The 27,783-nt window shown below is 37.5% G+C and overlaps 1 protein-coding gene across 1 annotated transcript in view; it reads left to right on the top strand.

Annotated features, from left to right (window-relative positions):
* Positions 1 to 27,783, top strand: part of PLCB1 (phospholipase C beta 1) — a 908,098-nt gene that overhangs the window by 685,205 nt on the left and 195,110 nt on the right. The window contains exon 12 of the mRNA XM_036749135.1: positions 12,893 to 12,975. Within this exon, the coding sequence (XP_036605030.1) occupies positions 12,893 to 12,975 (83 nt within the window). The remainder of the gene's footprint in view (positions 1 to 12,892; positions 12,976 to 27,783) is intronic.

A 27,783-nucleotide genomic window follows, 5' to 3' on the forward strand; every position in this document is an offset into this window, starting at 1 on the left:
ATGAGAGAAAAAGACAGAGAGAGAAGGAGGAGGAGGAAGAGGAGGAGGAGAAGAGAAGAGAGGAGAGGAGAGGAGAAGGGAGGAGGGGAGGGGAGGGGAGAGCAGGAAAAGAGAAGCAAAGAGAGGAGGGAAAGGGAGGGGAGGGGAGGAGAGAAGAGAAAAGAAGAGAAGAGAAGAGAAGAGAAGAGAAGAGAAGAGAAGAGAAGAGAAGAGAAGAGAAGAGAAGAGAAGAGAAGAGGAGAGAAGAGGAGAGAAGAGAAGTGGAGAGAGGAAGAAAAGAGAAGCAAAGAGAGGAGGGGAAGGGAAGGGAGGAGAGGAGAGAAGAGAAAAGAGAAAGATGAGAAGAAAGAAAGAAGAGAAAAGAGAGAGAATAGAAGGGACAAAGAAGAGAGAAGAGAAGAGAAGAGAAGAGAAGAGAAGAGAAGAGAAGAGAAGAGAAGAGAAGAGAAGAGAAGAGAAGAGAAGAGAAGAGAAGAGAAAAGAATCTGCTTTTGCACATTCCTCTCATCAGTCCTAGTTCTATCCTCTGGGACCAAGCAGAACTTATCTCACCTTCACAATAGGCCTTCAAAAATTAAAGATTGCTGTTGTCCTCTTTAGATCTTTTTTTTTATTTTTTCCTCTAGGACAAATAATCTAGCTTATTTCAGCCTGTCTTTGCATAGTGTGGTTTTGAATCCCCTCATCATCTTGATTACTATTCCCTAGATGATCTGTATTTTGTGAGCATTCTTACTGTAATGCAACATAGTGAGCTAAACACGGTACTACAGATATTGTCTGATTAGGGCAAACCACAAAGGAACCCTCACTCTCTAGGCACTATGCAGCCATTAAAGCAGCCTAAAATGAAATTTGCTTTTTTTGGTTGTCATTACACTCTGTTGACTCATTTTAAGTTTATAGTCCCCTACACTCCCAAGTTTTCTAGCTAGATTTTATCTATCCTGTATTAGTAAAAAATTAATATTTTTAGCCCAACGAGGGCTTTAGATTTATAATTACCAAATTTCATACTGTTAGATTAGGCCTATCATTCTAGCTTGCCAGGATATTTTTTGTAACTTGATTATGTTAGCCCATATGTTAGCCACCTATCACACAATCCAAAGATTTAATAAGCATAGGACTAAAACAAATCCCTGAAGTATTCCACTAGAGAACTTCCTTCAGGATGATGTTGTTACATAAATTGTCTTTCTTTGAGTTCAATCTTTTAAATCTGCCTAACTTAAATATATTATAGTCCACAATTCTACGTCTTATCCACAGTGATATTCTGAGCCACTTTTTACAATGCCTTGCTGAAATTAGATATATAAATTGCTTATTAGCATTCACGTATTGCTTTAAGTTTCACGGAGCTGTGAATATATTATCTCATCTAATCATATTGTATGTATGTATGTTTGTATGCCATATATTATGACTGTACCATTCTTTTGGTCTACCTATCTAGTAATTCTGTCCCAAAAACAGAAACAAATCAGAAACATCTGATTTGCCTTTGATGAACCTGTGTTGGTTCCTTGTGATCTCTGGGATCTACCATACTTTCAGTCCTTAGCCCTCTGCACATTTACATACATGTATATAGGATTACACTATATTACATCTACTATCCCTTGTGACTTGATGTCTCACAATTCTATGTGATATCATGAGGCTCAGTCTAATGCTTTTAACACCTTTGTAGACAGAAAAAAAAATGGAGTACCTTTTGCTGAGTGACAAATCTCCCTAGTGAGTAATTACCAGCTGGCTGGTCAGCCATATAACAAAAGTAATAATATGAGGCAAAGGAATTCTTATTCAACAAGGGGAATTAAGAATAATCAGTATGAGCAAGTCTTTTAACCCTAGCAAAAAAGTACTTCTCAAACTACTTTTCAAAATCAGTACTTAGCCATCTCTACCTACTCATCAGGGAATCTAACCAACTCCCCACCTATTGACAATAAGTGGTCATCCTGAATTGTCTTTTCAGGGCATATTCCAATCCCAAGGGCATTCCTCTAAACAGGCAGGCTGCTGGTGTCTTTACAGCTAAGTATCAAAAAGCTTTCAATTGATCTTGTGTGTCTCGTGTCTCTTGTGTGTCTCGTGAATACCAAGATTTCTCAAGCAAAACTCAATCACATTGTTGAAGATCTTGACAATGAATTTAATATCCTTTATTTCTTTCATCACTCTTCTGAGCTGAAGTTGTAGCTAGAAAGTAAACTTATTTTATCTTCTCTCTTAGGTAAGGGATGGACTATCATATTGTGTAGGCAGTCTTTCTATCCTTGCAGTCACCAAAGTAAATAAAAAAATAAAAAATAAATTTAAAAATAAATAGGTATATCCCATGCCCAAACATCATTGACACTGGAATTAATCCTAGTAGAGTTGCATGCATGTACTAGGAAAGCTACATGTTGTTTACACTGCAGGTTTTGTTCTGGTCTCAGAATCCTGACATATTCAATTGAAATATACTGTTGTGGGTTCCCTCGAGGGTGATAAGATATAATTGTAGATGTCTTGATGCCGGCCAAAGCTACTATCTCCTTGAGTTTTGTGTTTTCAAATTTGTCTTGGTCTGAAAAGAGACTTGTAGAAAGTCATACACTGAGAAATATCACTCAACACTTTAGTAACCACAGGAACTTTCAGGTTTTTGGTTGGATATGTCTTATGAAATAGTCAGTTACTACTGATAAGCCATAGCTTATGTTCTTCCTATCATTTTTAGAAAGAATATGCTAAGTGTGTAGTTATTTCTATTGGTCAAATATGTAGCAAAATTTCATCATACTTTTCTTTGCGCATGTATAGAACATCTGACACTTCTTGGTTACATCTGCATCCATCTTGAATCATCAGAGTCTGTTTCTTATTAACCCTAAGGTCCTTTCTTGACCCATATGTCCAAAGTCATCCTGTAAAGCTTTCAGGGCCATGGAGCAATATGAATTGGGTAGCTCCATCTGCTTCCTGATACCATCTGCGTGTTCAGTGACAATCTGTTATAGTATTCAATTTCTGGTCCAATTTCTACCATTGTGTGTACATCAGGGTATCCTCAAGGCAAAGGCTCGCCAAGGGCAACCCAAAGGTGTCAGTCTATCTGGGGTGTAAGTACTAATGAGGTAAATTGAGGAGAGCAACTCTAATGAGAAAAGAGAGTCCATAGACAAGAAATTGCCTTCCCAACAATTGTTAAAGGAAAGCAGCAGGAATGGACTGCCAAGATTGGGGCAGGTACAGCCCATGGACTCAGCAGGGTGTGGAGGAAGAATGCTAAACACAATGTACCTCTGCCCCAGGGGCTACAGCTAGATTTCAGCTGAAAGAACCAGAATCTCTCAAAACTGGTAGGAGGGAGACAGTGGAAACTCCCCAAAATCTAGATCCCCAAAATCTGGCCTCTGGAATTCTTACAACCTGGTAATGGGCAATGACCCACAGCTTTAGAGGAATGTTTTTGTTGGAAGAAACAGCCCTGGGAAATTACATTAACATAGTTAAAAATATTAATCCATCACTTCCTTCCCTCTTTGTACTGTAGTGTGTATATAAACGTGTATATGTACATACATACATGCGTACACACGTATGTGTGTACGCATGTATGTATGTATTATCGAACTGTGATACATATTACTTATTTTACTTACTGGCATGATTTTATGTCTTAAGTTCAAAAAAAGAAAATTCTTAATTTGTTTCTTTTCTGGTCATTATTATTTGTTTCATATCATGATTATTACTGAAAATAATGTTGATGAAGGGAAGAAGGAAGTGTTAAAAATTACATGACAAACTAGGTATGCCACTATTTCAAGGGACTGAGAGTTGAGTCTTTAGGCATCACTGCTTTCTTGGCTTGTATTTGTTCTTTCAGTCTTACTTCAGCTCTCACTTCTCAGTTTCTGAGCAAAAAGTATTGGTTCATATATTCTACTGACATGTTATCTGATGGAAGTTCACACTTTCAGTTGTCCTAAAATTTGCTTGCAATCCAGCTCTTTGGGTGTCACAAATGGCATTGACTCACTATTTTCTTAGGTCTAACTGTAGCTTTGGTGATTTGTGGCTTTCAGGATGGGCCATCTGCATTTTCCACTCTCTTCTCCACCCCCCCCCAACCCAGGTAATGGTATTTGCTGAATTTGTAATTGGCTAGTGATGATAAATATGCCTGGTAAGTATCATCTAATTTGGCACTGGTCAGAATATGTCAGTGGATTGTTGTCAGTCTGCTATTGTAAATTTCCTGGACATATAAGGTCTTCGAACTCCTCAGCTATAGCCCACTTCAAAATCAAGAACTCCTGGTTGTAAATGGGAGTAATGACTCTTGCTGTCACTGAGGTCTTTGCTGTCAAATGCAGCTGGTTTGGTGACCATCCTGCTTTCAGCACAAGGCAGCTCCTAAGACCTCTAAGCTAGCATCTCTATGCAAAACAAAAAGTTTTGATTGGATTTACATAGGCCAATACTGGCATGTGTATGAAGCAGTTGACCAAATATTTTTGTTTTGGGTTTTTTTTTGAGGGGGGAAGGCAGGGCAATTGGTTTTAAGTGACTTGACCAAGATAACACAGCTGAGTGTGTCAAGTGTCTGAAGCTAGATTTGAATTCAGGTCCTTCTGACTTCAGGGCCTGTGCTCTACTCACTGCGCCACCTAGCTTCCCCCAGTTGACCAAATCTTATTAAGCTTATTCATGTCAATCCATCTATCAGTCTCCAAAGTGCTTTGAGGGTTTTAAGACAACTTTGTATATCTTTCCATTCTGTTTCTGCACCTCTGTACCTGAATAGTAATTCAGTAATTTGATAATAGCATCATAGTCCTTGGAAACAATTGCATTAATCACAAAATTCTAGAAAAGCCCTTGTATCTCCAAGGTCCTTCTGACATAGCCAAGTCAACAACACTTATATTTCCTCTGGAATGGTACTCATAGCTCTTTTGATGCTATTTTATTAACATATTTAACAGAGGCTCTGCAAACATGGCATTTGTCAATTGAAAACTTAAGCGCGTTTACCTCAATCTCTAGAGTTCTTAATCTGGGGTCCACAGACCCCTTGGGGGTCCATGGATAGATTTCAAGGGTCCATGAACTTAAATAGGAAAAATAGAATCTTTATTTTTACTAACCTTTTGTTCTTTTGTAATGTAGTATAGCAAACTCACAAAGTGAGGAGGAAAATAGCTGTTAGCTAGTATAGTCTCAGTTGTGACCTCCATGCCTGCAGTGTGTAGCACACAGTGAGGATTTCCATGCTTTGACTGTGGGTCCAATCTTATATATCATATGAGACAAAGAACCAGGATGATACCAATGGCAGAGTGCCCTCTTATCTAAAGGAGCAATAAAGAGATAGTATTTTCTAAATTATCTAATAAGGACTGAGGAATGTGGAACAGGGCAGTGACTTAACCGTGTAAGTGCCTTTCTATCAAGAGGCTGAAATGGACAGGCAGAGAGGGGCTGGGACTGTATGATTCAAATGAGTGTTCTACAGTCAACAGTAATCCTGCACATTTTATTTTATGCATTGGAAATTTTGAGATGGTGTCTCATAAACCCCTGCTTAGCTCATCCCTTATTTTCATCAGACTCTCCTAATATTCTTTCAGAATTTTTCCAAAGATAGCAATGTTGTCAAAGTTCACCAACACTTAAAATAGGTCATGTCTCCAACTACTTTTTACCTTTGTTTTTGAATTGTAAATAGTATTCCACAATGATGTCTTTGAGCATGTACTAACACTGGCAAAAATCCTGCTGGGAAGATCTAGCCTTCTTATCTTCATCTCTCATAGGATATCTGATAGAAGCCAATGCAGAATTCCAATATGGAGAACCACTGTCACCCTCTCAGTCCAGGGCATCTTGAACTCTAGTGTAGTGCATATCATGATTCACTTTGGTACTTTCGTTCAGGGTCCAATAATCTACACATACATGAATCTTTCCATTTTTCTTTGGAACCACCACTCTAGCTGATGCATAAAGGTTGTTAGGCTCTGTGATGATGCCTTTGGCCAGAAGGTTCATGGCATGGTCTCTGAAGTGATCCTTCACAGACAAGAAAATTTTCCTGATTATTCTGGAAAAGCTAGTATTATTCTTTTTCCTTTGTGAAAAGGGCAGATCCAAAACAGGTAAACACGTGTCAGTCAGTCCTGTGAGACAGGTGAGTGCCATTCTAAAAGGTTGAGTGTTAGCCTCTATTACCTTTGATTGATCAAAAGGAAATCAGGTTCAGATCCCTGAATTCAGAATGGCTGAGATGGGCACCATGAAACAGAAAGTGACCACAAAAATGGCTGATCCTTCTTGAGCTCTAGCTAATAATCAGAACCTCTGCCAGGTCCAAGGGGCTGGGGCACTATACCATTTCCATTTTTTTAAGGGAACCCTCTTAGCTCTGGACCCAGGGACACAGTGGACCAGGTTCAGTCCGATGAGAATTAACTGCCTAGAGAAAAGGTCAAACTATTTTTATTCTTCTATCCCAGCACCCTGGACAAAATTACATAAAATTTTCATTTTGTCTTATGTCTAAGGTGTCCCTAAGGGTATGCATTTCACAGTGTAGATCATATAGGAGATAGGTATTTATTTCTTGCCCACTAAAAAGTACTAAACATGAAAGGCTTTCATAAAAGAACATTGACAAAAAATTAAATAAGCTAAACAAGCAAAAGTAATTACTATTATACTATTAGAAAATTATACTTAAAATGTCAAATAATTAAGCAGTTGCCAGGAGTGTGGAATATACATTTTCCTCTCCAACTTGGCTCTGTTCTATATCCTTTGATATAGATGCTTTCTGTAACTCACATGGTCACCAGCAAGCCTGATCATGTCCATCTTGACACCTACAATCAGGCCAAGAACCACAAAGTAGAAAAGGAAGCCAGAAGCCCAGCATCAAGCTCATCTAACGGAGCCCTCCTATTCTAGCTGCCATGTGGAAACAGTAGATATCCTGCCAGGGTGTTGGTGGAGGACTAGCCCATTCACACCCCTCACAGGAAATTCCAGTATTATTTAATGTCCCTTGGAGGGTGGAAGGAAAATATGAGGTTTCTAAAGTCCACTGAGTCATTATCTCCTCCTGATTATTAGCCAATGAGGGGATTTCTTCATCAACCCCAAAGTATCCAAGTCCTTAGCACTTCCAGAAGCAGCTGTGGAGTTTGTCATTCCTGAAACATCAAGCACTAAATTAACACAGATGGTTAGGTGGAAGCAGGTAGAACAACTCTGTCCAAGGCATGCCCTGTTATGTATTTGAGTATGTATGAATGTAATGGAATATTGCATATATGTGTGTCTGTGTGTGAGAGAGACAAACAGTGTAGCCTAGTGGATAGAGAGAACTGGCCTTGGAGCCAGCAAGACCTAGGTTCAAATCTTGCTTCTGATATATACTGTCTGTGTGACCCTGGGTAAGTCACTTAATCTCTCAATACCCTGGACAACTCTCTTAAGAATGTAAGTTGACTGCAGTGGTAAAGGGAGTTTCATCAAAGGGGAATTCTATGTGCATATGAAATCACGGACCCACTCTCTATCCCCTATGTACGTATATGCGTACATGCTTGTATGTATGTTCATAAATACACATGTAATTTAGCTTTAGGTTTGACTGCTGTCTGGGAAATAGATAGAAAGATGACCCCCAAAATAACACCAGGAATGGAGAAAACCTTGGCTAGGGAGGATAGCCAGCTTAGACATAGTTTGTAGTGGCTAAAGAAAACTCTAATGCAGGTAATCCACACTTACATAATTAGGTATTTTGTAGGTTCATTTTTTGTGCTTTTTTCCCCCTGAAAATTACTTAGAAGTATTAAAGTAAAAAGAAATATAATACTGCTAAGTCTAAGGAATCTGATTCTTCAAAATTGTGTGAAAAGCTACCACACAAAAATGATTACTAAGAAAACATTTACTGAGTATTATAATTAACGATGATCATAATATATACAATGTTTCCATATGGGTTCTTATCCAAATATAATTTATCGATGTTGGAATATAGAAGAAAGTGAAGAAATATGTTAATCAGACAAAAGTCACTAGGGAATTTCTTTTATATTCCTCCTGTATGTGCTACAACACCTCTGGGATTCAGTTTAGAAGCAGATCAGGGGTTCATAAGTTAATTAGATGCTTCAGTGTATAGAGCACTAGGCCTTGGGTCAAAAGGACTGTAGTTCAAATCTAGCCTCAAACAGTTATTAGTTGTGTGACTCTGGGCAAAGTCACTTAACCTCTCTTCGGCTTGGAGGCAGTTAGGTGGCTCAGTGGATAGAGCTCTGGGCTTGGAATCAGGAAGACCCAAATTCAAATGTGGCCTCAGATACTTAACAGCTGCGTGACCCTGGGCAAGTCACTTAACCCTTTTGCTTCAGTTTCCTCAACTGTTAAATGAGCAGGAGAAGGAAACAGCAAACTACTCCAGTCTCTTTGCCAAGAAAACCACATGGACTGTATTGGCACGCTGCGGTCCACAGGGTCACAAAGAGTTGGGCACCACTGAACAACTGATCAACAAGGGCTTACACTGTTATATACTATATATATAGGAGGATAAAGGGACCTGCTGCCTCTTACGGAAGGAGCAACCTAGAATTGGCAGATCCCAAGCACCTTAGAATATACCAGGTATGAGTGAGCTAGGTAAGGATGCACATGGAAGTTGATAAATAAAATAAAATAAAATTTTCTTTGGTAATCGTTGGTAGCCTTTAATAGACTCATCAATCATTTTGACTATTTTTATGATTCACCACCACTACCACCCCTTCCATCCTTCTGCGAGAGTCTGACAAGACTACATCACAGCATAGTGATCTTCTGATCAAAGATTTCAAATGTGCCTGTCTTTCACTAGAATAGAGGAACACTTTATTCTTTGCATAGTCTTTTAAAGAAAATCGGTAGTTATTTGTTTCATTCCCTTCTTTTTCCCTCTTTGCTTTCATAACCCATTCATTCAGTGAATTCTTCCAAAGCCCTATTGGAACTAATGGAGCTTTCCAGGAAATGCCAATGAAAAAATACGTTTGTGTAGCCTTGGAGCTATTGTTGCCCACAATTCTGTTGAGTAATTTGAGTAGATGAAGATACTGAAGACATAAGGAGATAATAATGGACAGACTGCTGAACTGGGAAATCAAGGGACTTGTCCTTTGTTCCCATTTTTCCAGACGTGACCTTGGAAACATCCTTCCTAGGCTACACTTCCTATAACCTAAATTTCAGTTATGATGTGAAAGTTATTTAAATGGAATTTTAAAATTCATGATCTCAGAATTCTTTGCGTCCCTTCAAAGACATGTTTAGTATTTTTTTCTATGCAGCATTTGGTTCTGTACTATTGCCATCCCATCATGTCGGAGTGATTATTCTCCTCCACTCAATCGTAGGAGTGGTTCTTCAATCATAGCTGAGTCACACCCGGATTTAACATCTATTGTTCATCTCCAGAAGTGCCACTTCTCAATTACGTTTCCAGTCCATACTTGGTGACTAGGTTACAGAGCAAGCTACCATATGCTAAGGAAAAGTTTGATTCCCTCTGTTCTCAAACAAATCCTGAGGTGGAGGACAGGAATTAAAGTCATGAGCTATAATTCATTCAGGAAATCTCTATCCAAACAATTTATTCAGGGCTCCTCCCCACCCCTAGTCATGCATTAGAGTTCATGTCAAACCACAGTTTTGAAAAGATGTGGGACTTGTGTATATCATGGGCAGAACCAGGTAGGGGGATTGGGAAGCATTATATAATAGCTAGGTGGCACAGTGGAAAGAGAGCTGGGCTCAGAGTCAGGAAGACCCAAGTTCAAATCTGGCCTCAAACACTAGCTGTCACTTAATGCTGTTTGCCTCAGTTTCCTCATTTGTCAAATGAACTGGAGAAGGAAATGGCAAACCACTCCAGCATCTCTGCCAAGGAATCCCAAAATGGAGTCACGAAGAGTTGGACATGACTGACCAACAACAAACAAAGATAACAGTCACTTCTAACCTCCACAAAAATCCATTTGCAGTGTGGCCAAAGGAAAATGGGTGAAGAGAGATACAAAGAAGATATGTTCAGCTAGACACTTGGGAGGGTACAAAGCCAGTGCAGTGGGATTAATGGAACAAACACACTGCTGATGAGTCTGTCTCAGTCTATAAAGGAAATACTCTTATAATCTTCCTCCATTTCTGTGTACTAGATATCCGGAATGTACCACAACGTGTTGGGGCATGAAAAGTGTTAGGATCTGAAAAACCTTGTAGCAGTGTTTTGCACCTTCTGAAGGGAGCCCATAAGGGTTATTCTCCCCCCTCCCCCACTATGGAAGGAAGAAACCTAGTTCTATAGCAGCAGAGAGCAAACAAAGCTAGTATGATAGACTGCCGGCCAAAAGTCTTCATTTGATTATTCTGGAATATTTCTAGCCTTCAGTGTCCATTTCTAGCTATTTTTTCTTTCTATTTAAATCTTCTCTGGCCTATTTCTCCATAGAACTTTCTATCCTGTCCCATGTGGTCCATGTGCTTTCCTATAGGTAGAAATTGCTCAAGATGGAAAACTAGATGAAATGTATTTTTAAGCATCCTGAAAATGTATCAAATTTAATCGGGTGGTTAAATTGAGCATATCTGAAAATAAGACTTCTTTCCTCAAGAGAAATACTAATAATTCCAAATATTATTTCATACTAATATGAGCACAAATGTACGAAATGGATATTCAAATGTGCTCTGCTATAGTCAGTCAAGGATGAAGAATTTAAAGGGCAGTTTTTCCCCCAGTGAGATTTTTAGAAACTGCTCCATATGTTTTAAAGATTATTAATTCCAGCTACAGAAGTCTCTAGCACAATCATTTTGGCCTGAAATAATTCCCCCATAATATGCAGAAAGCTGCTAATGTGCCTGTGCCAGTAATTTTAGTTTATAGAAAATAAATTTAGAAAATATAACTGCTTTTTAAATAGTACATGATTGTTCTAATTATGGAGAATATTAATGAAAGTCATAGCTTTAGGCAGGGAAAGTTATAGTTGCATATTTAAGGATGGATTTGTCAAACACTTGTAAAACACTTCTGGAGTGAGATGTCATTTTTGGCTGTGAATATAATTTTGGTGGAGATTATAAAGGAAATAAAAAAGAGATGGGAGGAAAAAAGCTTCCAGTAAAAAAAAAGTCATGAGCTTTGAGATTATTGCAACTAAAATGGAAGTTATCTGAAGCTTTATCTTTATCTGTGACCAAGGCTCAGCTCTAGACAGAGTTGTGAAGTTACTGAAGATAGCCCTTCCTCTCTCCTGGTACGTTTCCCTTTCCTGCCCATTCCTCCAGCATGCCTCGTTCAACATTGGCTGTGAACTAAGATTTCCTATAACTAATGTGCTTACCAATAAACTACAAACTTTACAGGTGTATTTGCGTTTTAATGGGTGCTAGGTGACATAGTGGATAATGTTGGATTTGAAGCCAGAAAGACCTGATTTCAAATTCTGACTTATGCACTGGGCAAGTCACTTACTCCCTCCCCCTTCCAGCCTCAGTTTCCTCTTACGTAAAATTGGGATAATAGTAACACCTAGCACACAGGATTGTTCTGAGGATCAAATGAGATGATATAGGTAAAACACTTCAAATATTTAAGTGTTACATACATGTTAGCTGTTTTTATTAATAGATCACTCATGAAAACACTAATAATAAAAATCTTACATTTGTATAGTTTTTGAATCATAAAATATTTCTACCTATATTAAAGTGTTCAATCCTGAAGAGCATTGCAAAATCATAGGAATGAAAGGACAAGAATAGAATGATAAGTGCTAATTCTGATATTTTATAACAGGCCTCTTCATATTCTACTATGTCAACAGCTGTCTATTGAATCTGGCTGTAAGACCTAGAGAACATAGATATGTCTAGACACACCCACATAGGTATTTCTACTATATGATGGACAAATCCATGAAAAGAGCATTCAAATAACTGAAAAAATACAAAGTGGTATTTTTTAAATTAATGGCTAATTTTTAAAAATAAGTTGAGCTAGCTGTACATATAGATCAATCTGTGAAATTACACAGGTTCCTGTAAATAGTCTAAAAAAATCACTGATTAAAGGACTTTAGTAACATTTGGGGCTCGGGAGCCAGCTGTTGTTTTCCTACCCAAGAAGCACTGGACCATTGCTATAATATCAAAGACTAGCCCCATATTGTTCCTGGGTGGTGGCAGGTAGGAAAGTGGGAGTTGAGGAAACAACTTTTAAAAGAAGCATGAAAGGGCAGAACAATCAAAGCAGTTCTCCCACATTTACTCCTTCTCTCTCTGAGTACCCCTCAGCATACATAGGTTAACCTTAATGACCCACTCTAGCTCAATGACCAGAGCTCTGGTTTCTGGTATTCTTTGGAAGAGGACTTCCTGACTGGAAGATCAGAACCTTCTAGGAAATCTCACAGCTTTACATCGCAGATTTCTTGTCTAAATTCTACCACAGTTCTTCCCTGTGTAAGGTATGCTGGGAATTCGTCGGGTGTCCTAGAAAGGAGGGGCTTGCCACTCACTACTGTACAAGTCCCTTCCGAGATCAGAGGCTTCGTATCAAGGTCCTCTCTCCTCCCCTATTGATCTCAAATGAAAAGTAGATGTTCCTCTCAAAAAGGTTAAAGGACTTGAGTCTCAGATAAAGATACAGTTTGCCCTCTTACTCTGTAGCGATATGAGCATTTCCTTTCTTCGAGCCTATCCAGAAGAGGATTGGTTTTATTATGTGCAACACTGAAGATTAAATGCACATCTTAAAAGTGTGGGAATGTTGAATATACATGTTTTCACTTTTTAGGAGGTGATAGAAGCCATTGCTGAGTGTGCATTTAAGACATCACCATACCCGATCCTCCTTTCGTTTGAAAACCATGTGGATTCGTAAGTAATACATAATTTCACTGGGGTAATTTTTTTTAATTATTCAGGAAGTATTTGTTAATAGTTTATCAGGTACAAGATTATTTGGCATTTATTAATAGTATCATTTTAGATCTTATATATCACGTGAGGTGTTTTCATCCTTACAGAGAATTTACATTTAATTTTTATTAACAGTAAAATACTGAAATTAGACAGCTGATGGTCATATCAGGAATTTTAATTAAATATTCTCCTTTTTTTCAAACACAGTAGAACATACTTAAATTTTATTTCTCTAAAGTCTGATTCACAGAAGGCGAAATTGGTCACAGCCCCGCTTTTGTGTATATATTTCCACACTGTGAGGTTCATGAGCATTTTCACCTAATAAAAATTTCCAGTTGATTTTGCATAAACCAGGCCCATAATTGATATGTACTAGTGTCTCTATGCTCAGTATTTCAGGAGATAAGTCATACCTGGCTTTCAGAGGAAGCTGGTAGAAGGGGATGGGGGTGGGGATCTATCCCCACAACCCTGAATTCTTAGGGATGCCCCCAGGCACTTCTTCCACATTGTCATAGAAACTATCATTAGTGGCTGAGGAAGCAGGATTCTTTGGATTGGTTTTCTAGAAGAGTAAGGAGTGGGTGCAGGAACAGGTCACGGTTTGAACTGCCAACAATTTTCCTGCTTCTGGCTATAATCTTATGCATTCCTGGTCACCATTTCTACTTTCTCATCGTATTTTTCTGGGGCCTTAAATTAGGTAGCTGGAGGCCAGGGTTGGAAGGTTCCTTAAAAAGTAGTTAAATCATATTGTACTATATAAATAGGAACATGACCTATACATTTGGAAAGCAGTGATCCTGCAAGGTTCAGCATTAAACAGAGCTTTGCAATTCCAGGCCAGACTTTTGTGTAAAATGGATGAGGAAAAAGCACATAGCCTGTTGCCTGGAAACTTCAAAGTCTGAGAGGTCAGGTATCTACTCTGCCTGGATGGCTCTCTCTTCCACCTTAAGCAGATCATCACCCACTCTGCACCTCTTCCTCTAGTTTTGTTAATATTTGAAAATATTTTCATATTTATTGATGTATTTCTTTTACTGCTTGATTGAACATAAATACCATTTATATTTAGCAGTTTGATATGAAATTTATGATAAAACAGGAAGTTTGAAGGGCCTATAACTAGATAGACTTAGACAAGATTTGACTAAAGTATGCATTTATACTCATTGATTTCTGTTTCTTTACCTATATCCACATATACATACAAATATGTGTATATATATATATATATATATATCATAAAACAGGCAAAGTAACATTAAAACATAATAAATATTTGTTCTTCGGAAATTCGAAGATCCAAATCTGGGGCTTTGGAATCAAAGTGTATGGAATTTACAGTATTGATGCCCCTGTGGTCTCAATCATCAATAGGCATTTAAGTACATTCTGTGTACCTGGAACTTTGCTGAGCACTGAGCATGCCAAGAAAGACAAAAAAAAATGGATATTTATTTCTGTATATATAGTGTATATCTGTATAAAGTATGTATAAATATACACATATATGCATACACAGATGCACATATGTATGTATATATATATTATATATATACATGTATATGTATATATGTAACCTTGGCCAACTCACTCAACCTTTTTCTGTGCCTCAACTCTCTTATCTATGAAATGAGAGGGTGGGACTTATCTTTTAAAGTCCACTCCGGCTCTACATCTGTGATCCCTATGATCATTGTGACCTATGTAATCATTGTGACTTTCATAAATGTGAGTTAATTGTGTTGTTTGTTTGTTTTTTAAATCTTGGATAAGTAATGTCTATTTTACTTACTATATATTCTGATAACACCAGACACACCTTAATAAAGTAGAAGGTTATGGTACTTATTATTCATCATATACATCATTATTCATCATAGAGTGTTATTATTATCTTTTGTTTTGCCATCACTTTGAGAGAAATGGGCTTGTGTTTAAAATTTTTATTCATGTTTCCAGCGCTAAAGCTTTGGAGTCAGTAGCATCCTTCAAAAGCAATGAATTTAGAAAGCTAAAAGCACTCAAGACAAATATTTGCTTTCACCTGATCTAGAAAGTTTTTGCCAACAAAGGTCTTTACAGTTCTTTTCAGTGACTATCAGACCAAAGTTTGGATCCTAGAGATTAAAATTAATTCCTGGAATCCTCAAGAAAATTGAAAGAGGATAATATCGAAAGCACTGTCACTGTTATATCAAGCACAATGCAATTTCTCATTATATATTAAATAATTATTAAACTGTATCATAGCTGAAGTCACTACATGATTAAAGAAAACAAACATGGCATTTTTTCTGATAGCATACTATAATTACATAAAATATTAAATTATATTTAAAAAGTCTGATGACACTGAAATAGCTTTGTAAGACTCAGCTCTACAAGTCATACAATAGAACCAGTTTTCTGGTCCACATTTCATCATAATTCTCATTATAATTATTACTATTCTACATTTATATAATACTTTACATATGTTACCGAATCTCAGAGTCAGAAGGGACCTAAGAGTCCATCGAATCCCATCCATTCCTGAACAAGGCTCTTATCTACAGTATATCCAACAAAAGGTTTCCCAGTTTTTGCTCAAAGGCCTTCAATAAGAGGGCACCCACCACCTCTTAAGGGATACAATTCAGTTTTTCAGATTACTGCAATTTAGGCATTCTTAATTGTTTTTGCGTGGTGGACCCCTTCAGCTGTGTGCTGAAGCCTATTTTCCCTTTATCAGAATAATGTTGTTGCTGCTGCTGTTTAATTATTGAAGGAAACACTAAATTTCAATTAGAACTTAATGAAAAAATAAACTTTTTCCCATGTTAGCATCTAGACTGCATGATATCTACCCACAGATTCTTCAGAAGGGGTCCATGAACCCCAGCTTACTCTAATTGCTGAGGTTTTTTCCTTGCATCTGTATATGTACCTCTACAATATCCAAATATTATTCCTAGTTCTCTCCTCTGAAATCCAGCAACAACAGATCTAGTCTTCTGTGTGACATGTTGTCAAATGAACACTACCTTGTCTTTTTTTTTTTCTGGCTAAACATCTTCAGCCCTTTCATCTGGTTTTTAGAGGCCGTAAGCTCTAGTCCCTCCACAATGCTGCTTACTTTCCCTGGCAGAAACTCCCTATTACTTCCAGGATCAAATATAAAATCCTCTGTTTGGCTTCTAAAAACCCTCTATAATCTGGCCCTTTCTTTTCTTTTCGATCTTCTTATACTTTGCTCTTTTCTATTTACTCTATGACCCAGTATCTGGCTGCCCTTCTTACTGCTCCTTGGACATGCACCTAAGATCACAAGATTTTATCTCTCAGGGCTATGTCTTGTCACTGGTTCCTCTCTGCTCCCTGGGCCTGGAATGTGTTTCCTCCTCATGTCTGCCTTCCGTCCTTCAAGACTCAGCTTAAGCCCTCACTTCAAAAAGTCAGCAGGCCTTTTGTTGTCCCCCCCACTGTTTGTGCCATTCCTCTAAGATTACCTCCTATATAAATTGTATAGCTATATGGTTGGTTGTATATCGTCTCCTCCATTAGAATGTGAACTTATGAGAGCACAGACAATATTTTTGCCTTTCTTTGTATCCCCACTGCTCAGCATAGTGCCTGGCACATAGTAGGTCCTTAAAAAATACTTGTTGACTGACTGATATAATTTATCTGATATAATTTTATTTAGTAAAATTCACTATCCAGAACCAAATAGATCATGATAGACATAGCTTAATGGGGACAAAGACAGAGTGGGATATTCATGATGCCTCTCTAAATTGCAACCTAAATTCCCTTCAGTGGCCAAGTGGCATAGTGGGTAGAGCTCCATGCTTAGAGTCAGGAAGACTCATGTTCCTGTATTCAAATCTGACCTCAGACACTTACTAGCTGTGTGACCCTGGGCAAGTCACTTAACCCTGTGTGCCTCAGTTTCCTCACCTGGAGAAGGAAATGGCAAACCACTGCAGTATCTGTGCCCAAAAAAACAAAAAAAAAAAGAGGTCACAAAGAGTCAGACATGACTGAAACAACTTAATGATAACAAATTTCCATTAGCTTTATTAGAGATTATTTTATACTCTTGACTTATGTGCCAGTTATTGTCCAATAATATCCCTGGATCTTTTGCGCTCAGTCATGTTCTGATCAGGGCTATCCTAGCCCAGAATGATGTAGTTGATTATCATTATTATTATTGTTGTTTGTTGTTTTAAATATGAGCTTAGGTCTTTCTGTTTATGCCATTAAACTTCATATTTAATTTCAGATTCAGCCCATCTCATTTATTGTCATGACTATACAGAGATAGGGTAATGATTCTTACCCCTATCTTATGTAAGGGCAGCAATGAGGCACAGTGAATAGAATGCTGGGCCTGGAGTCAGGAAGACTCTTCTTCCTGAATTCAAATCTTGCCTCAGACACTTACTGGCTGTTTGACCATTAGCAAGTCACTTAACCCCGTTTGCCTCAGTTTCCTCATTTGTAATATGAGCTGGATAAGGAAATTTCAAACCACTTCAGGATCTTTGCCAAGAAAACCCCGAATGAGGTCACAAAGAGTCAGACACAACTAAAAAGGACAGAATATTAAACATATGAAGATCCAGGCTTTGGATGAAAAAGTGAGTTCCTTAAGATCTGACACAAAAAGCAGACTGACTTAAATCTAAGTCTTCTGTCTATGAAAACAGTGTTTGTTCTGCTTTATCATCCAGACTCAGGATAAAATGTTAAAAATGCACCATAAATCCAAATCATTTAAGAAGCTTCCTATTTTAAAGGACTACAGTCAAGAAAAAAAATAGAACTTTTATAAGAGTTCATTCTCCCCTGAAAGACTGAACTATTTTATTCACCATGGCTCTGCTTGTTTGGAGCTTTTTGACAGAGGGAGGTGGGGAAAGAATTGTATTAACTTTAGCAAGCAAAAGTCTGTCCGCAGAATGCCAAATGTCTTAATAAACAACTGAAATCTGAAGGATTTTGAGGAAGATTTCTGAATTTGTTTCAGAAGAAAGATCTGGGTTCAAATCTAGTTCTGCTATCTTCTACCTATGAAAGCTTAGGAAAGTTTGTCTTTTTAGGCCACAGTTTCCTCAGATGGTAGCTGGGCAGTACAGTGGAGAGAGTGCTGGACTGAATAGTCAAGAAAACCGGAGGTCCAATCCTGCCTCAGACATTTTCTCTCTATGTGAACCTGGGCAAATCCCTGAAGCTCCATCTGCCTTAGTTTCCTCATGCGTATAATAGGGGCAATGTTAGAACCTACCTCCCACAGTTGTGAGGATCAAATTAGATAACACATGCAAAGTGCTTTGCAAAGATTAAAGTGCTGTATAAAAACTAGTTATCATTTATTATTAAAATGAAGAGGTTTACTATCTAATTTCTGAGGTCTCTTTGGGCTCTAAATCTATGATCCTGTGTGCCCTGAATCTATATGACCCAGCTAAAATATTTCCAATTTTATGGAAACATCTTAATCATTGACTGACTTTTTTTTCAGTTTTCAGTTTGGGTATTTGAAATCATATAACTAATACACACCAATTCATTTTACAAAGATTAAAAAGTACCTAATAAGTATAAGGCTTGTGCGATGAGTAAAGAGATAATAATGAAATAATTTTCACCATTAAGGTAAATGTATGCTATGGGAAAGGATATAACATTTATGCAAATACGTAAATATGAAGTATATGCAAAGTAATTTCAAGAGGGAGAGAATACTAATAAGTTGGGGAGAGAGAGGAGGGAGGACAGGGAAAGGTCTCCTCTTAGAGGGGGCACCTGAGGTAAGAGAAGATGCATGCTTCTGCAAAGTCAGGAAGGAGAAAGATGGAATGCCTTGTATGGGGAATGGTTACAAGGCCAATATAACTAGAACATGGGATGAATGAAAGAGAATAATATGAAATAAGACTTGAAAGGGGGTAGGAGCCTAATAGATTTTGAAGGGATTAAAGTGCCAGGCTGAGAATTTCATATTTTGACCTAGAGTTAATGGGGGTGAGAAGGGAAGGAGAAAGGATTATTAAGTGACTACTGTGCGCTGGGCACTGCACTCAGTGCTTTACCACTATTGTCTCATTTGGTCCTCTCAACAACCTTGGGTGGTAGTTATTATTATCCCTATTTTACAGTTTAGGAAACTGAGGCAGATAGAGGTTAAGTGACTTGTCACAGCTAAGGAGTGTCTGAGATGAAATCTGAACTCAGATCTTTCTGATTCCTGGCCTAATACTTTATCTGCTGCACCACCTGGCTATATTTAATAGTCTAACTAAATAATCTAGGTAAAAAATCATTGATGGCTTAAAAAAAATTCTTCTAGGCCAACAATGCAACATATCATGTTGGAAAGAGACCAGGACTGAGGAGGAGTGAGAAGAACTAGGAGAATTTGGCCATGAGAACTGAGCCTCATCAAGACTTTTAGATGGACTAGTTGAACTGTTAACTGCCTCCCACCTTGAGATTCCCTGAAAACCTCATCTCACTAATTAGCTTCCTAGGAAAAAGGTTTCTGTAGAAAAGGAGCATGTTTCTCAGTTAGCCAACTGTCAGTTTACTAGAGGTTCCAGATTCAAAGTGTTTTAATGTGTGTTCTTCCATGGTCCAAAGCTCAGAATATACTGCATTTGCAAATTCCCTTCTTCCCCTTCGTTTCATCTCCATGGTAGCTGAACATTTATCCTCTTAATGCTTCAGGGTTTTTAGCTTTCTCATTGCAATTTTAATGCCTTTTATTCCTGCAGTTGTAATCCTCAACTGGAGTACTTTTTTTCTCTTTTTTCCCCATGACTTCTACTGTTCAGCCTGCCTCTGCTTTTCTGAATCCAACAGACGACCGTTTATGCCGGAGGTGAACGAGAACTACTTGACCTCTAAAGTGCATTATAAGCATGGCCTTGAGCCCTTGCCTCTGGTTTGTACTTTCGTTTAGCTGAACCTTAGCTAGCACTTATGTAGAGGTTTAACGGTTTGCGAAAGGGTTTACACGTATTATTTCATTTGATCCTAATAGCGACCTTGTGAGGAAACTGAAGCTGACTGAGGTCAATGATTTCCCTTGGGTCATGCAGTAAGTGTTTGAGTCAGCGTTTGAACTCAGATCTTCCTGACTCAAAATTCAGCTCACCATCTATGGTACAAGCTAGCTGCCAGCTTTAGGAGAAAATTTTTTTTTAAATAAATGATTTTCAGGGTCCAGAGAATGGAACTTTCCTTTGGTGTTTGCTACTCTTGCTGGTTTTTTCCCCATGGATTCTCATGGTGAAAGAGTTGCCAAGCAGGAAAAGGAATGAGTGTTTATTGAGCACCTACCATTCATGAAGCTCTGTACTGAGTGCCACATCTCATTTGATACTCACAATAACCCTGCAACGTAGGTACAATTATTTGCCCATTTTACAATTGAGGAAACTGAGGCAAACAGATTAAGTGGCTTACCACATAGTAGTAAGTGACTGAATCAGAATTTGAATTCAGATCTTCCTGAGTCAAGGCCCAGGACTCTATCCACTGCAATATCTAGTTACAGGGTCGGAAAGGAATGATGATTCTGAAAAGTAGACTAGCAGAGTGTCCAGACAAGAGAAAGAAATGAAGAGCCCATGGTGAATGACCAGTATTTTCTTTCTATAGCTTCTTGATGTATTTTCTTTTCTTAATTTTGGTTACACTGCCCTCCCATGTTCTTCTCTTCTATCTCTGTAACTATCCCTTTTTCTATTTCCTTGCCTAGATCCACACCCTTCTATTCTACCACTTACATGTGGGTGCTCACCAAGATTTTTGATCTGGTCCCATCTTCTTCTCTCTTCGTATTGTATTTCTTGACAATCTCTTCTATACCATGGTTTCAAAGATTACCTGTAATATCAGTTACTCTTAAATATGCAACTTTGTCCTCAAGTTCCCTCTATAGCTCCAGTCATGCATTTTCCTACCTCTTTCTATAGAACTTTAGAGAGATATTCTGCTGATATTTTAATTTCAGTATTTCTAAAATAAACTCCTCCTCTTCCCTGCAAAAGCTGTTCCACTCCTGAATTTACCTATCATCTTGATGGTACTCTGCTCCTTCTCTAGTAGTGACTCAGGTGTGGGTGACCCTCTCTCCATGCTATCATCCCTCACCTCCAACTCCATTCAGTCATAATGTCCCTATCAATTACATTTTAGCAGTATATAGCATAGACTTTGGAGCTATTTTGCCAAATCCTACTGAAAGTGCCCTCCCCTATGAAACCTAATTAGCTTGGGGGTGTCCTTAAAATGTAATAGCTCATGAACCTTCACTGGTGATTATCAATTGATATGTATTAGTCAGCCAGATTAGTTAGCTTCCAGAAAAGGGTATTTACAAAAGGTGTAAGAAAGACAAACTGGTATCAAGACATTTCCCCCAGAGGTCTATGATTCACTTTCCCACAAGTACAGTCTGGTACAAAGTGGGCTCAAACTTCAGCACACATGGCAAAAGGTTAACTCACAGTCCCTGGGTGTGAGTTTGAGCCTCATAACAACCCTTGTACTTGGAAGGTAGGTGCAAAAATGACCTCCATGGATGAGCATGATAAGATGAAATTTAATAGAAGTCATTCCTACTTTCAAATTAAAAAAATTTTGTACAAGATTAGGATGGGGAGGGGTATTGCTGAACAAAAGGTTGCACAGAAAAGATATGGGTATAATAGCAAAGTACATGCTCCACACAAATAAACCATTTGACATGACAACCAAAAAAGTAAAGCTATTCACAGGCTCCATTAGTGTATAGAACAATAGATAGGTTAATAATCCCATCAGCTTCTATCCTGACCAGAAAACATCAGGAGTAGTGTATCATCTCTGGGAGCCCACCCCAGTCTAAAAAGGACATTGATAACATGGAGACTATCTAGAGAATTATAATTAGGATGGTAAGGCCCTTGAGATCACACTAGAATTAGTTGAAGGACCTGGGTATTGTTTAGCCAAGAAAATAGAAGACTTAGGGGGAAAATGAAAACTGTCCTCAAATATTGGTCAGGCTGTGTTATGGAAGTGGAATTTTTTTAGAGAGGCCAGACCTAGAAGCACCAGGTGGAAGTTGTATTGAGGCAGATTTTGGCTCAATGTAAGGAAGTTGATGCTATCCAAAAGTGGAATAGGTTGCCTTGAAAAATCCTGACTTTCCTTTCTGCTGAAAGTTCTTAAGTACAAGCTCAATAAACATCTGCCAGGTATTTTGTAGAGGCTGGAATGAGGTCTCTTCCATGCTTAAGATTCCATAATTGTCTTACCCTTAACATTTATGACAAAACATAAATGCATATACTGAAGACTTTAAAATAACGGAGTAAAATCTCATACGGGGAAGTAAGGCATGATATAAAGGTGGGAAGTTGTTACAAACAAAGTTTGTGAGAATATTGTGAAGAATAAATTGGGATTTAACCTTTGAGGTACCCGCTGGAGTTGCAAGAAAGTAGAGATTTTTGTCTAAGTTTTTAAATAACATGAGCTGTGTTTGATCTTCTTACTACAAGTCCCTACTATTGCTCATCTCAATCCTCATCATTTTGTGCAAGTTGATCCTGGTTTTTTTTTAATCAATTAAGCTCATGATTTATTATAGCACAGTAGTATTCCATCACTATTGTTTGTCACAACTTGTTCAGCCATTCCCCAATTGATGGGCATCCTCATGATTTCCAGTTCTTTGCTACCACAAAGAGGACTGCTATAAACATTTTAGAACATATAGGTTCTTTTCCTTTTCCCTAATCATTTTAGGAAATAGACCTAGCAGTGGTTATTGCCAGGTCAGAGGGTACAAGAAGTTTAATAACTCTTTGGGCATAATTCCAGATTGCTCTCCAAAATGACTGGATCAATTTACAGTTCCACCAACAGTGAATTAATGTCCCAATTTTTCCACATCCCCTCCAATATTTGTTGCTTTCCCCTTCAATCATTTTAGCCAATCTGATAGGTGTAAAATGTTATCTTGAGGTTATTTTATTTGAATTTTCTAAGCAATAATGATTTTGAGCATTTTTCATATGACTATAATTTATTTTGATTTCTTCATTGGAAAACTGCCTGTTCATATGTTTAACTACTTATAAATTAGGTAATAACTAATATTCTTATAGATCTTACAAAGTTCTTTATATATTTGAGATATGAGACCTATATCTGAGAAACTGTCTATGAAAAATTTCCCTCAATTTTCTGCTTTCCTTCTGATCTTGTCTACATTTGTTTTATTTGTATAAAACCTTTTTAATTCAATGTAATCAGAATTATCCATTTTACACCTCACTCTGCTCTCTGTCTCTGGCTTATTCACAAATTATTTGCCTACCCGTGAATCTGATAAGTGATATGTTCCATGTTCTTCAAATTTTCTTGTAAACTCTCTCTTTATACCTAGGGAATGTGTCCATTTTGACTTTACATTCTAATAGAGGAATCTTAGCTATATAGGTGAATCATGGCCCAGGAAAGGCATTTTGATCCTAATGGTAAATGAGACCATAAAGATATAGATAGATGTAATCCATTCAGGAACAATGGCTGACTTGATTTCATCATAGTTTCTGGTTCTGGAACTAAAGAAGAGGATGTGGAAGAAAGGGTAGGTTCTTGGCAGCAAGGTGGTTGGCCAACTTATGGAGAAGACTGCCAGGGGAAGTGAACTGGAGATTTCTCAAAATGAGATTGCATTTATTGTTTGGCTCCAAAGGATAAAATAAAAACAAGGATTGGGATTTCCAGGAAGGCATATTTAGGCTTTGATATGAGGAAAATCCTCCTAACAATATGGCAAAAGCTAGATGGCCACTTCTCTGGTATGTTGTAGAAAGGATTCTTGTTCAGATATAAGTTTGGCTAGAATGAATTTTGAAGTTCCTCCCAACACCGAGATTCTATATTTTCTGAGTTTAAATATCCAAATGCTAAAAAGATGAACACTTACCTCTTCTCAATAATAGTATTTTTCCAATTACATGTAAAGATAGTTTTCAACTTTCATTTTTATAATATTTTGAGTTCTAAATTTTTCTCCTTCCCTCCTTTCCCTTCCCCCTCCCCAAGACAGCAAATAATCTGATATAGGTTATATACATACAATAATTTAAATATATTTCCATATTAACCATGTTATGAAAGAAGAATCAGAAGAAAACAGGAAAGTCACAAGAAAGAAAAACAACAAAAAAGTGAAAATAACTATCTTAGATCTTCTTCCAGACTCAGTACTTCTTTCTCTGGATGTAGTTAGCATTTTCCATCAGTCTTTTGGAGTTGTCTTAGATGATTGTCTTGCTGAGAAGAGCTAACTCTATCATAATTGATCATCACACAATGTTGCTCTTACTGTGTACAATGTTCTCCTGGTTCTGCTCACTTCACTCAGCATCAGTTCATGTAAGTCTTTCTTTCACATAAAGTTTTTTTTTTTTTTCTGAAATCTGCCTGCTCATCATTTCTTGTAGAATAATAGTATTGCATTACATTCCTGTACCACAATTTGTTTATCCAATCCCCAATTGATGGGAATCCCCTCAACTTTCAATTCTTTGCCACCACAAGAAGAGCTGCTATAAATATTTTTGTACCTGTGGGTTCTTTTCCCTTTTTATGATCTCTTTGGGATATAGTGCTACTGCTGGATCAAAGGGTATGCACATGTTTTTTTTCATTTTTTTTAAATTTAGTTTATTTAATATATTTAGTTTTCAGCATTGATTTTCACAAGAGTTTGAATTACAAATTTTCTCCCCATTTCTACCCTCCCCCCCACTCCAAGATGGCATATATTCTGGTTGCCCTGTTCCCCAGTCGCCCTCCCTTCTGTCACCCCACTCCCCTCCCATCCCCTTTTCCCTTCCTTTCTTGTAGGGCAAGATAAATTTCTATGCCCCATTGCCTGTGTATCTTATTTTCTAGCTGCATGCAAATTTTTTTTTGTTTTTGAACATCTGTTTTTAAAACTTTGAGTTCCAAATTCTCTCCCCTCTTCCCTCCCCCCACACCCTACCTAAGAAGGCAAGCAATTCAACATAGGCCACATGCGTATCATTATGTAAAACCCTTCCACAACACTCATGTTGTGAAAGACTAACTATATTTTGCTCCTTCCTAACCTATGGCCTTTATTGAATTTTCTCCCTTGACCCTGTCCCCTTTCCAAAGTGTTTGTTTTTGATTACCTCCTCCCCCATCTGCCCTCCCTTCTATCATCCCCCCTTTTTTTACCTCACTCCTCCTTCTTTCCTGTGGGGTAAGATATCCAATTGAGTGTGTATGGTATTCCTTCCTCAGGTCAAATCTGATGAGAGCAAGATTCACTCATTCCCCCTCACCTGCCCCCTCTTCCCTCCCAACAGAACTGCTTTTGCTTGTCACTTTTATGTGAGATAATTTACCTCATTCTATCTCTCCCTTTCTCCCTCTCTCAATATATTCCTCTCTCATCCCTTAATTTGATTTTATATCTTTTAGATATAATCCCTTCATCTTCAACTCACCCTGTGCTCGCTCGCTCTCTCTCTCTCTCTCTCTCTCTCTCTCTCTCTCTGTATATATATATATATATATGTATATATATATATATATATGTATGTATGTATATATATACATATATATGTATATATACATACATATATACACACACATATATATGTATATATATGTGTGTGTGTATATATGTATATGTATACACACACACACATACATGCACAGTTTTATAGTCCATTGGGCATAGTTCCAAATTGTTCTCCAGAATGGTCAGATCAGTTCACAATTCCAGTATCAATCTATTAGTGTCCCAATTTTTCCACATCTTCTCAAAAATTTATCATTTTCCTTTTCCATCATATTAGCCAATCTGATATTGCCTCTTCTCTAAATTCAATTTCATGATTGAGTGACTAACTGCTTTCCAAGTACAATTTGGCAGGAGAGTCAAATTGCAATATTTAAAATCAGTACATAATGGACTCTTATTCTACATACAAGTCAACCTGTACAAGTGTCATAGGAAGAAAAAATGCTTGCTAGAAAAGTGTTTGGATAAACCAAGGGGTAAATGAAATTAGAGTCTTCCATATCAGAGAACCTGTGACAAAAGGCATTCAAATACTACTGTGTTATATGTGTTCAACATTTTATAATTATTTAAGAGGATTTAAGGAAAACAGAAATGATAATATTACAGGTTTGGTTTTTTCCTACTGTAGATTACATTCAAATATTAGGATGTTGTGCATGTGAAATATTATTGAGATATATGCATATATATAAATTATTATCTTACATTAGTTTAGTTCTTTTAATTTTTCCAAATATTTTCATATCTAGCAACTTCTTTGATCTTTATTTGTTAGGTGAGATGTGCCCATTTTGTTGTTCCTCTTTAATACAGACACACAAACAGGTTCAAAAGCTTGCACAAGGCAGCACAGTGAGATCAAGGTATAATTAGAATTAGAATTCACCTGCACAGCTGGCATATTCCACCAGACTGTATTACTGTTGGTCATCCTAGTCAGTCCTTTGCTCAAGTTTATAATTAGGTAAATTTTATCTTTAGTGCCCTTCTAACTCAACTTTAAATTTCCTCCTCTCTAGTACCCCAAAGTATCCAATACCCTCATACTTTGCCCAAATCTTCTACCTAGCCATTCTCTTCTACTAATGTTTATCTACTTTTGACCTTGCTCTTTCTCGTTTCTTCCTATTAAAATGATTTGAAGCAGCATGGGGGAAAGGGAAAGGAAAGGAAAAAGTATTTATTAAGTAGCAACTTTGTGCCAGAGAGTATGCTAAGTACTCTATCAATATAGTTTCATTTGATTTCAAAACAGCCCTGCAAGGTAGGTGCTATTATCGTCCCCATTTTACAGTTGAGGAAACTAAGGAAGACAGGTGAAGTGGTATGCCCAGAGTCACACAGCTAATGTGTATCTGAATTTGAACTCAGATCTTCCTGACTCTAAGTCTAGTACTCTATCTACTACACCACCTAGCATGTCATAATGGCTAGGGCTGAACTTAATGTCAGGTTTAAATTCTATATTACACCATGTAACCCTGGACAAGTCATTTAATCTCTAGCTGCCTCAGTTTCCTCATCTGTCATATGAAGGGGTTGGATCAGATGGCCTTTAAAGTTCCTTCAAGCTCTAAATCTTATGATCCTATAGTCCTATATTTGCTCTTCCATAACTTTCGGGTTTAAAAGTATCTGATACTAAGGCATACCAAGAGGGTAGAGACTCCCAGTAGCTTAATATACTAACCACTCATGACCAGTGCATTAAAGAATGCCATCATTTAGCTGTCATATCTATGGAGAAGGAAAAAATTTATGACCAAATGAGACAGGAAACATTATGAAATGCAAAATGGATACTTTTGATTACATTAAATTTAAAAGGTTTAACACAAACACAACCAGTGCAACCAAGATTAGAAGGAAAGCAGAAAGATGGGAAACAATTTTTACAAGTGTTTCTGATAAAAGCCTCATTTCTCACATATACAGAGAACTGGCTCAAAGGATAGATATATGGTCAAAGGATATGAACAGGCAGTTTTCAGATGAAGAAATTAAAGCTACCTAAAGTCATTTTAAAAAATGCTCTAAATCACTAGTGATTAGGTAAATTCAAATTAAAACAACTCTGAGGTACCACCTCATACCTATCAGATTGGCTAATATGACAGAAAAGGAAAATGATAAATGTT

Source organism: Trichosurus vulpecula, chromosome 3 (genome assembly GCF_011100635.1).
Source record: "Trichosurus vulpecula isolate mTriVul1 chromosome 3, mTriVul1.pri, whole genome shotgun sequence".
NCBI classification, from domain to species: Eukaryota; Metazoa; Chordata; class Mammalia; order Diprotodontia; family Phalangeridae; genus Trichosurus; species Trichosurus vulpecula.